The sequence below is a fragment of the Micromesistius poutassou genome, assembly GCF_964030765.1.
Source record: "Micromesistius poutassou genome assembly, chromosome: 7".
Taxonomy (NCBI): domain Eukaryota; kingdom Metazoa; phylum Chordata; class Actinopteri; order Gadiformes; family Gadidae; genus Micromesistius; species Micromesistius poutassou.
Genome location: NC_140277.1, coordinates 2712350 through 2724128, shown reverse-complemented (window position 1 = coordinate 2724128; position 11779 = coordinate 2712350). Strand labels below are relative to the sequence as shown.

The 11779-nt window shown below is 46.9% G+C and overlaps 1 protein-coding gene across 1 annotated transcript in view; it reads right to left on the bottom strand.

The window, feature by feature from the left end:
* Nucleotides 1-11490, bottom strand: part of tasp1 (taspase, threonine aspartase, 1) — a gene marked incomplete at its 3' end in the record, with an annotated part of 18573 nt that extends 7083 nt beyond the window's left edge. The window contains exons 1-10 of the mRNA XM_084470149.1: nt 11465-11490; nt 10294-10469; nt 9909-9976; nt 9166-9234; nt 8562-8682; nt 7695-7779; nt 7508-7587; nt 6498-6604; nt 4938-5057; nt 4313-4391 (exon numbers count right to left, since the gene is read on the bottom strand). Coding sequence (XP_084326275.1) covers nt 4313-4391; nt 4938-5057; nt 6498-6604; nt 7508-7587; nt 7695-7779; nt 8562-8682; nt 9166-9234; nt 9909-9976; nt 10294-10438 — 874 coding nt within the window. The 5' untranslated portion in view covers nt 10439-10469; nt 11465-11490. The remainder of the gene's footprint in view (nt 1-4312; nt 4392-4937; nt 5058-6497; nt 6605-7507; nt 7588-7694; nt 7780-8561; nt 8683-9165; nt 9235-9908; nt 9977-10293; nt 10470-11464) is intronic.
* Nucleotides 11491-11779: the final 289 nt, after the last annotated feature.

Genomic DNA, 11779 nt, shown 5'->3' with positions numbered 1-11779 from the left:
TAACCCAGTTTAAAGATGTACAATACTGAAGCAGTTACACAGCTGTAAGCTGTAGGCTAACCATTGACTTCTTGCTGTCATGTAAAAAAAATCATGTTTTGTGCCATGATTTTGTTGCACAATCCAAGTAAACCAAAAACATTATAATTTGAGTTGGGTTTTTTTTCTACTTTGGAGGATTTTTTTAATTAGTAGAGCACTTTGTGACATTACTCATCGTACTTATCGACCAAATTGAAACCAAGATGTTCAATTGGGAAACCTTTAATTGAACAGACCTCACCAGAGTGAGGTCTGTGGAGCGAGTGCCGTGGAGACCCATCACAAGGTCGCACTGGAAAACACGCGACGTCAGTCGAGAAAGAAGAAGAAGAAGAAGAAGAAAAAATCTGGCCTAATTTCTTTTTAATAGTTCCAGTGCTGACTTTAGAGACGCTTTTTCTTCTTTTTTCTATTGCAGAGAGCCACTTTGCTGGTCTGCCAGAGACGACAAAAAACAGACTTGGACTTGTGGAAACACTGCTGTTAGGAGTTCAAAGTATAGTCAGGGGGGGAGGGGAAGGCACTAAAGACACACTTCACCTGTTTTATATTGGTACGTAGTGCAGGGCAGAAATGCTTTACATATATTTAGTTACAGCTTTATTTCACTCGATCAATTTAAATTTTTTCTTTCTTCTAGATTTCTCGCTTGTAAAAATGTCATCCTGATTACAGCTGCAACAGAAATGATGAATAGCCCACAGTTTCACTCTGAACCTGTTGTACCCAAAGAGTCATATCGTATAAAAATCTCAACGGTTGTGCAATTCATGTACTTATTTAATGGTGGTCTGCGAACGTCAGTAACGATCAAGAACACACACCGCTTTAAAACAGAATATAGGGAGAGGGGTGTGTGTGTGTGTGTGTGTGTGTGTGTGTGTGTGTGTGTGTGTGTGTGTGTGTGTGTGTGTGTGTGTGTGTGTGTGTGTGTGTGTGTGTGTGTGTGTGTGTGTGCGTGCGTGCATGCGTGCGTACGTGCGTGTGCGTCCTCAAGGTCTGATTTACACCGCACATCTTCCAACTCTCCGCCGTACAGCAAGTGAACGGTCTTCCACACTGCGCACACGCCAATAACTCGACGGCTCTCTTAGATTCATCATTCATTCAATCATACATCATGTATCGAAACACACCGCGAGCCAAAGCGTTGGACGGGGGAGAACAGACCGAGTGAAAACAAAAGAGGGCTTTGGCAACGGCAGCGGAGCCCGCCCGTAAAGAGCAGAGAATCCGGCCCTGTTGTTTGTGTAAACAGCCATAAAGACCCCCGTAAAACATCAGGTAACCACAACAAAACGCCGGCCAGGTTCCTGTTACCGCGGCAACCAGATGTCGGCAACAACGCAGACCTGGCCAGGTACCACCGCAGACTTTTTTTTCCTTCTTCTTCTTCTTCTTCTTCTTCTTCTCGCTGAACACGTTTACCGTAAACCCCTGACCGCTTCCCGGGAGAAATGCAGACACAGGGCGCTCTCCCCGGGGAGCGCCGAGGAAGAAGCATCAAAGAGCGTCTGACCAGCGACACCTGGCCAGAGCACAGGCAGAGGCAGCAGGAAGAGGACAGAGAGCCGCCTCAAAAGGGCCACTCCATAAAACAGACATCAGAGCGCCGTCCCATCAGCCCCTCCGGGCCATGATGTAGCACGGCGAGGACCGGACTCCTCCATGTGCCACCAGCAAGACGTTCTTTTTTTCTATGGTTTTTTGATGGGCAAGGCCTTTAAAGTGGAGGAAATCAGAAGCAGGTGTCACACAGGAACACACACTCTAAACCTGCTCTCCGGGCCCCACTGGGAAGCTCAGCCGTGGTTGACATGAAAGGCATACCTATGCTGCTCAGACGACGGTGGACGTAAATAATCAACATTGATCGATAGAGTCTGAGCAGGCTTGACGCTTTAGAATAACACACATCGTTTGTAGAAAATACAGGAGGTTAGAAAGATGGCTCAGAAATAACAAGGGTGAAAAGATTTTCCGATATCTGTGCAATATTGTGACGCATCGGAACGAAAACATAAAAGTTGATGTAATCTGAAAGGACTGAGGCAACCCGGCCCCATCCCAATCAACGTGATGCAGAGCACCTGAGGAAGCCTGCTTAAAAGGCAGGCTTCCACATCCATTCGGGGCTCTCTGGTGGCTGGGGTGGACGGAGAGTCCAGCCGTTGTGGCTGCGCCACGCGATCATCTTTTAGTTCTTTTATAAGAAAGACTTATTGTTTGATTAAACGTGCCGTTGTGGCTTGACACCCAACCGATTTGCGTGCTGTTTGAACCAAGGCGGGTTCGCTGCCCGAGGCGGGTTGCCACAGGACGTACGGACATGTTGACGTTGTCTGTGTGAGACTGAGATTGTTTTGATTCGAGGTAATACTAGTCTGATCCAGGTTGTTTACTGATTAACACCCCGGTCTTACATTATAGCATTCTTAAAGTGACATTTCACTAAAAATTCACAGACAAAACCCAAGGACTTCTAAACACAACACTCACGAGCCACACAGCTCAATCTTGGGTCAGATCCAGCCCCCTCTCCCCCCCCCCCCCCCCCCTCCACTAGACTACAGCTCCACAGTGAAAAGAGGTGGAGGTTTCACACTAGAAGCTGCGTGCAGACCTCAGTGTCTAAGCAAGAGGAAACACGAGCTCTGTCTCGTACACAAAACCCATCCGACCGCCTGAATGGACGACAACACTTCCTTTGGCTCCGAGGGGGCCCTGCCATGAAAAGATGGCAGGATGTGAATGTACATGGTAGGAATATGTTGCCCATTCAGGACGCCTTTGCTTTGTTTAAAAAGGGGTGGTTGGTTCTTGAAAGGGTGGCGAGGGGGGGGGGGGGGGGATGGGGGCGTCCTTTGTTCCAGTGTGACAGTGTGCATTAGTTTAAAAACCTACAGTCCCATGGCTGCAGGGCTGACTCTCCGGAGAACAAGAGGCAGGAGGCACAACTTCTTATTTGGCTTCAAAGTAACGTACATGTGGATGCAGGCATCTCCCCACACTTTATTGTTTTTTTTCTTTCAGGGCTTCTGGAAGCGCCGAGTCTATAGATAATCCGGTCCCAGTGTTGGCTGACCCCGCCGTCAACTCATCCTAAACCAACGAAAAGAGTAGATAGAATGAGCGTAAAAGTCACAAGCTGTTGAATGCGGAACGGATGTACGCGAACACGACGTATGAAACGTGTTGGGCAACACTGACGGTTGGTTGAACAGACCGAGGCCTGCGGGACCGTTTCGGTATACAGATGCAACATGTTAGCCAGTTTCAACACTTGCGTAATAGGAATGAGGCAAATCCAAAACAAACATAATGAGATCAGCGGAGGCCTCGACCTCCACGTTCGCTGAACGCCAAACGTTAATTGTTTCCCCGCTGTCACGTGACCATGACTCACCATCGGGCTACTATAACAAAGTCACCAGACACCAAAAAACTAAGCGAAAACATCCCTCGTCGGTTCGGCCGAACGCCGCGGGACACCAGCCATCCCACACATCCCAAACACGCGAGTACGCAGCAGCAGCAACCACGATGAATCAACTCCTGACGCGCAGGGGCCACCGCGCCGCGGGTTAGCCAGTCCACACCAAACGCAGCGCCGACGCCTGGCGCTCGTGGCGCAAAGTGCATGCGCCACGCCGCGGCTCAAAATCCACCGTCTTGCCTTGGGACTCATCCGTGTGATCCGTCGCCATGGCAGCGCTGTGCGCCACACAACATCTGACACGGTTGTGTTTCTTTATCTCACGACACACCTGGCGCGCAGCTGACCACCAGACGAGAACTCGCGGCGGCGGCGGCGGCGGCGGCGGCTGTGGCGGGCCGTGCGATGACTCAATCAGCCCAGGAAGTGACTGATGATGAGAGCGGGCTAGTGGGGGGGAACGGTCTGAGGGTCACTGGAAAGTATTATGGGGCCTGTTTGAAGCCTGACTCACTGAGAGGCCCCGGCCTTACCATATCTGTTTCTGATTCATATCGCCTCTCCGACCCAAAGAAGGGGATGCATGCCGCAGCAGGCTGGGAAAGCTACAGATAGAGGATTTATAAAAAAAAGAAAAAAGAAAGATATAGATATCTAGTATATCTTTCACTCCAGATAATAACACACACACACTCAAGCCCAGAGGAATCACAAACACATGCACACACGTGTACACCCACACACACACACGCATGCACACACACACGCACGCATGCACGCCCACACACCCACCCACACCCACCCACACGCGGAGCAGAGAGTGTCATGGGGTACCTGAGGTACTCACTGCTGTGGAGTAAGGGTTGGAGTTACAGCTGTTTTGGGCCCAGCAGCCACATCCGTAATGAGCAGCCTGGGAATAGAAGCAACACAGAGGAGACCCAGACATGTCAGAGGTGTGTAATTGCTCAAGGCGTATTTTTAGTGCAGCGAGCACACACACACACACACACACACACACACACACACACAAAGGCGAGTGGGGAAAAACATAGAGCAGCAGGGAACGTCAGGGTAAGCCCTTCAGGTTTGGGCAATGGCACCAAACCCAGAGAGATAAGTAGCCTACATTTAACAATTAATACGCTGAACAGACACCGACGGTGACTTGAAGGGGAGACCGAGAACCATCAAAGCGTAGAAGTTAGTGGCCCTGTCTGGCAGTCTTCCAATCCTGGGAGTGCATGGCTGTCCACAGTGGACATCCACCCCCCTTGACTCTTGACCCTGGTGGGGTTACAGCCATGCTCTAGCAGTCAAGAGTGGAGACGAGTGGAGGCACACGCTGGAGAACCGGTAGACTCCACCTCGACGTGGGGGTTCAGGTTTGGGTGGAGGTGGAGGTGGAGGAGAGGTGAGGAGGAAGGTGGGGAGGGTGGGGGGGCGGCTCTCGGTTTACCTGGCCCACCCTGCCGGGGTGTTTCATAGCCAGCCCCCCGCTGGAGACGGCCGCCGCCACGTTGCCCTCCTGGTCCACCACGATGGCCCCCACGGTGTCCAGACACTCAGAGCCGTTCTCCTGGGGGGGGGGGGGGGAGGCAACACACACAACATGAGTTGAGCTAACAGGATCACTGTTGACATACTCTGGAGCGGGGATTCCTCGTCAGAGCTGAAAGAAGAAGCAGATGGACGCGTGTAGGCTTGTGTTAGTGGATTGACTTGTTAAGAGGCATTTTATGGTTATACTTAAAGTGAACGTTTTCTGGAAGCAATAACCACGGACAAACACACTTCAAACTAGGTTAAAATGACGGTGCATGTGTAGATTTGATCAATTGGGTTCTTGCTGGGCTGTCTTTCCACATCAACATGTGGGAAAGACACACACACTTATATGTACTGGCATATGCACTAACATTGCATTTGTTTTTATTTTGTGCAATTTAGGTTGCAATGCAGCCAATGACAATACAAGAACAAAACAATTGAGTTTTGATAGAGGAGAGCATCCCACAAACGATAAAGCAGCCCAGAGGGAATGACTTGCTTGTGTGAGCGTTCTTTAAACGGCTCTCTCTGTGTGTGTGTGTGTGTGTGTGTGTGTGTGTGTGTGTGTGTGTGTGTGTGTGTGTGTGTGTGTGTGTGTGTGTGTGTGTGTGTGTGTGTGTGTGTGTGTGTGTGTGTGTGTGTCTACAGGTCGTAATTATCCCACCATTTCCTCCATAAGAAACCGGCAGACCTGAGATTAGAGGACTGTGCAGATGTCAGACCTTTTATCGGCCGTTTGTCATAAAATCAAGACAAGAGCCCGAGGCTGCATTTAGATCTGGTTAACGCGTCAGACGGACAGTGTGGTGTTAGTGGTGGTGCGAACGCAGGAGTGGGGGGTGTAAAACGCCTCTGAAAGCTCTGGCTTTTCACTGAGGAAACGCCATCAAATACTCAACTTGCTCCTCTACTTTACTGCTGTACTTTCTCTAATAACAGATCGAGATCAATGACTTCACATCAAAAGAGGCTAATAGGGGTTTTCGCTTTCACAGGGTTCTTCTTGGGGGTCATGATTTGATTCAAAATTGATTCTCGATTCAAATGATATCGCTGATTCAAAATTCTTGATTCATTCCCTAGGGGTGCTGATGTAATGATCTACTAAAGTGTGTATGAGATGATGTTGTTTGTTTTATATTTGTAAAGGTCAACTGATCAACAGATCAACTGATTGAAATAATGTGAACACACAATTTAAATAAAACAAAGCAACAACATGAACACAGTTTAAAGCAGGATATAAAGCACTTTGGTCATTTTCAAACAAGGTGATTATGCTAGCCACGGTAAAATGAAGTAAAAAATAAAGTAAATTTTTGGAAGTTGTGAATCCATTAGTCAAATAATGGTAAAAAGGGCAAATAATTCTTGCGTATTATCTTTTTTTTCATATTAACGACCCATCACTGAGTGGCAGAGAGGAAACAAGGGAAGTGGACCGGGGGTGTTGGAGCGATGTACTCACAGTCTCACTGGACTGCCGCCGTCTCTTCATGGGGTTCTCCGGCGTGTCCATCTTTTCAGCGATCTCCATCTTTCTCTTGTTCCTCTTGTAGGCCGACAGACTGAACTCTGTGGGTGCAAATCAATATCGTCTATGAACTCGTTACACATGACATAAGCATGGTAAGGATAAATAAAAGACGAAACAATCACACTGAAATGACTACACTATCTTACTTAGTAGGCATCTGAGCAGAAGAAATTGGAATAAATACATCAACTATTTGAGAGACTTTGTAAGCCAGAGTTTATTGGCTCTGGAAACAAACGTGTGAGGTTAGCAAAGAACGTACCCTGTAAAAAATATGGACATCCTTGCATTCAATTTTACAGCACTCTGGCCATCTTTAGTCATTTTGAAATGGTGTTGATAATATAATTAGCCAATAAAAGTTCTCAGACCAAAACCAACTTAACGACATTACCTGTTGTGAACTTGGCCAAAGGAAAGGCTGAGTCTCTAGCATTACGTCGATGATTTCCTTGTTTTTCCAGTCATTATTTTATATGATAAGGAATGTTCCAGCTCGTCATCATAAAAACGTCTGGTGTAGCATACCGTAATACAAACAGGAAATACCGTATTGTTTTCTGCACCGCTAGAGTTACTTAGTATTACCAACTATTGCTTTGTGTTCAACAAACAGTCGGCAGGACAGGCAAGTCACCAAGGAAAAAGGTTGTGGGTTTACCTGTAGGTTTCCCTTGAGCAGGACAACAAACCCAACATCTAGCTGCTCATTAAAAACATGGATCTATACATTTAGTTTAAGTAGTCATTTTAATTCAAGTCACTTAGGATACAACTCAGACAGACAGTTGAACTCAAAGCGGTAAAGTTCCGAATTTCAAAATCATGAAAAAGACCACAACTGACCTTTTCTGTATCTGAATCGTTATTTACCAGATGAAAAACACAACAGCAATAAAACAAAAAAAACAACAACAACAAAAAAAAAAAAACAGGCGTACTTGTGGCCATTTTCTCCGCGGGGCAGGGGGGAATCCCGTGGGCCACGGCCCAGTCGTGCGCTCCTCTCCCCACCAGGAAGCTAGCGTGACGGGGAGGGAAGACACCACACCAGAGCACTTCAGCATCACATCGCGTTCACTCCAGCGGGACATTACACAGATCATCCTGGAGGAGGCAGATAATCACCAGGGTGGGATTCGGCCTGCCGACAGCTTCCCTTTCTGGGCCTCGCTCAGCAGGCGGTTGGCCACCAGGACTGGGTTTTTAATGCCTAGCAGGGGTGGAGGGTTGGTGGGGGGGGTGGGGGGGTGAGAGAGGATAGGTTATAGAAACATGTCTTGTAATGAATGGAGGAGATGGTGGGAGGTGGTGTTTGATTTGAAAATCGTCTCTGCTGCAATCTTGCCAAGGAGAAGCGGTTGACACCCGCAGAGAACAAAAGCAATGGCATGCCTCGGGCAGATTAACGTATACAAGTTACATATTAATGTCAGGCTTTTGATCTCTGAAGCGGATGGTTTAAATATTTATATAGACCCAGGCTGTTTGTATTAACGTCTGAAATTAAAAATGGCAGGGCTATCCTGTTCCAAAGGGAGGCCCTACCGGTGAACAGAGAGGGGTAATGCTACTAGGGCTGGAATCACTTTCCATCAACTGACACTCTGCGTTACATCATGCCGGCACGGGAAGAACAGTCTTTGTTGTACTATTATTATGTGTCCTGTGTTGTCTTACGGTGTAAATGTCACGGGCGCCCCCCGGGGCGTTTGTATGGGATAAACGATGCCTGCCTCAGAGATAACGTCGGAGTTCCTCGCACACAAACAAAGCTTCCTTTGCGCAGGGATGTAAACATAAAGATATGCCCTGTTTATTATCGCAGTAAAATTTTTTTTTTTTTACAAAATCCCAAAATTTGGTGGCTTGTCGCTTGTTATGCCGCCCTGTTGCTGATGCCGCCCTATGAAACTATGAGAGAAAGACAGTCAATCATAAAAAGATAGAAGACAAGACCGATGGCGGGCCCTTTCCCCCTGGCCGGAGGCTCACCTCGTATGGCGCCCACGGAGCCGTAGTGCAGCGACTTGCCGTCCATGATGCTGGCGTCGCACTCTATCTCCCCGGACAGGTTCAGGTTGGAGCCCATCCCCGCGTTGGTGAAGGGAGAGTCCTGGGCGTGAAGAAACATGATCAACATGGCTGCCAACCACAGCGCCAACGAGAACACACTGTAAGGAGGAACCGTCTGTCTTTTGTACGCAGGTTTAGAACGAGAGAAAAAAAAAAAAAAGGTGGTGATGGGCCAGTGGCCTTCTGAAATGTCTGTTAGTGCAGATATCTCTTCGTAGCGTTATATAACAGGCCCTGGAGCAAAAAAACATTATGGTCCATTATTAATTAAATTACTTTCACAATATTAATAACTTCATCAAAATTGACATCTTAATCCAGTGACTCCAAATGTGTCAAACATTCTACACGCAAAGGACGTAACACACACACACATCACGCAAAGAAATCATCCAGTCTCCACTCCCACTTTCCCACCTGGACGACGTTCTACCAGCACACTCTAGCACACTCAGCAAACACAAGTGACTATTCATTAAGAGGATGTAGGAAGCGTAGCCTCAGGACCACAGCCTCTACTGACCTCCAGCTCCACCAGCGCTGCAGCGACAGCCTCCACGGCCAGCGCCCCGGCCCGGAGCCTCTCCACGGCCTGGTGAGCAAGCACAGAGGCCCTTTATACATGGAGGCCTCCAGCCACTGTTGGTTTTGTATTCAACACGCTATACCGAACTCTGGCGAGTGTTATTGAATGGAAAGGGCTTCATAATTAAAAACGTGTTGTCGGTATTTAGTATTGCGTGAACAGTGGATCGCAAGTGCTTGAATTTAACAGCAAACAGATACATGAGTGACAGCGGATTATCTTTTCAAAGCTTTTGCTGAAACAATGAGAGTTCATGGGCAGGGGAACTTTTTTTTTGCTCTGAGGGAATTACGTTTTGCTGTGGCTTGTGTTGTTTTGTTTGCTATCTTCTGATGTATTTATTTTACTCTGAATGTTAGTGAAGGGTAGTTGGACCAACGTGTTGAAACAAATCATAACAAACTGTTACACAATACATATACAAAAGATATGAAATGAGATATGATATGTTCTAAATAAATATGCATGTAATAAAATGACCAACTTTGTGTTTCTGATTCCTATGGCTACTCTGATTCCTGTAATCCCCATATATCTGCCAACGGTGATTCATTACCTTGTGACAACATGTAGCATTTACGTTTACAGAGAACCTCTCAAAAACTTTTCTCCAGATCTTCTCCAGAAATCAATGAGTACATTTGAATATATGTAGTGTACAACATGAATATTAAACTTACTCTCTGGCAAGCCCTTTTGCAGACATGTTTGTACTCCTTGGCCTTTGACTCAGAATGGTATCCGGCCCCTAGAGCACAATCAGGGAATACGTTTCAACAACATGTTTGAACACACATTTCGGATCCTCTGTATCTAACTAATATGTTTTAATACTTAATGACATCCATGACATGTTTGTCTGCATCTTCTATAAGAGCAAAAGTATACAAAATCATAGGGAAACTATAATTGCTGCCCCAAAAAATAATTTTAGATATTATGGTCCTGGATAAAGAAAAATATTTGATTTGTACTAGCCTCTGTTGATTTCAAGTCAATGACTACTTCCAAGTAGGTTAGACATACAGAATATATACCACTTTAAAGTAGGGCACATCAACTTACCAGCGTGCACTAACACAAATCCACCAACAGCTCTCTGCTCTTCATCTTTCCTCTGTGCCGAGTCTGAGTGCTGATTGGTCCATGCGTTTGGAAGAGAGGTAGGCGGTTGTGGCTGCTCTTCAACACAGGTGATTAGATCTTCCATCACCCCTGCATAGCTTGACAAGCGTCATGGCCTGTGGGACCCAGGGAAGAGTGATGCAGAGGCTGTGATGGTTATCTTATAAGCCTTAGCCTGAGTTGAATTAGACCTGTGTCACACTGCAATGATCTGGAACAAGGTGCAAGTTGACAGGTGAAATAAACAATGTGACAAGTACGCAGGTGTATACACATGCCAATGAAAAAGATGTTGAATACATCATATGTACACACTGGTAACTTTAATATTTATTATCTTTCAACTGAAACAAACCACCGCTGCATTTTAATTGTAATTAGCGGGGGGGTTGCTATACATTCTCTTCACTTTTGCAATGTTTCTTTACATTCGACAGGACAGGACACAAATACACTAATGTTATACTAAACTGCACATCACGCAGAGAGATGCACATCACGCAGATACATCACGCACGTCACGCAGAGAGTTGCACATCAGGCAGAGACACCACGCAGAGAGATGCAGAGAGATGCACACCACGCAGACACCACGCAGAGAGATGCACATCACGCAAACACATCACACAGAGAGATGCACATGACATCACGCAGATACATGCACATCACGCAGAGAGATGCACATCAGGCAGACACCACGCAGAGAGATTCACATCACGCAGAGAGATGCACATGACATCACGCAGATACATACACATCACGCAGAGAGATGCACACCAGGCAGAGACACCACGCAGAGAGATGCACATCACGCAGACACATCACGCAGTGGATGACAGCGGTGCGTGGCAGGCGTCGAGAGTAATGTCATTCAAATCATGTATTGCAAGAACGCATTGCAATAACGGGTTCGCTGCTGGGACGCCTAGCTAACACACCTGTCAACAAAGTAGACGTGTAACTTTACGTCCAATAACGTCATTGTACGCACGACACATCGAGATGTGTGTGGAACAACCCCGTGTCCGCCAGACACGATTTCATACGCACTGAGATTATATCAGATTTATGCAATTCCAAGGGCGAACTTTTGATCAGTACACTTGCCTACCTGTATGTATTATCCATAGCCATGTAGCTCGAAGGGGAAGAGTACTTCCTGGTTCAGATACACGTTGCTAAGGAAGTAGGCGCGCTCAAAACACTGTCCCCCGCGAGCAGCGACCGCGCGGTCTGTGGTTCCGCCGGTGCGTGGGTTCTCCTGTAGACCCCACCACATGCTTAAGACTGCTGTTTTTTTTATGAAAAACAACAACAACAACAACAACAACTAAATTAATTAATAGATTTTATCATTTGAATTGACTCGTGCCAGCACGAAAGACATTGCTCATTGGAGAATTGGGTTCTTTCCATAAGGGCCATC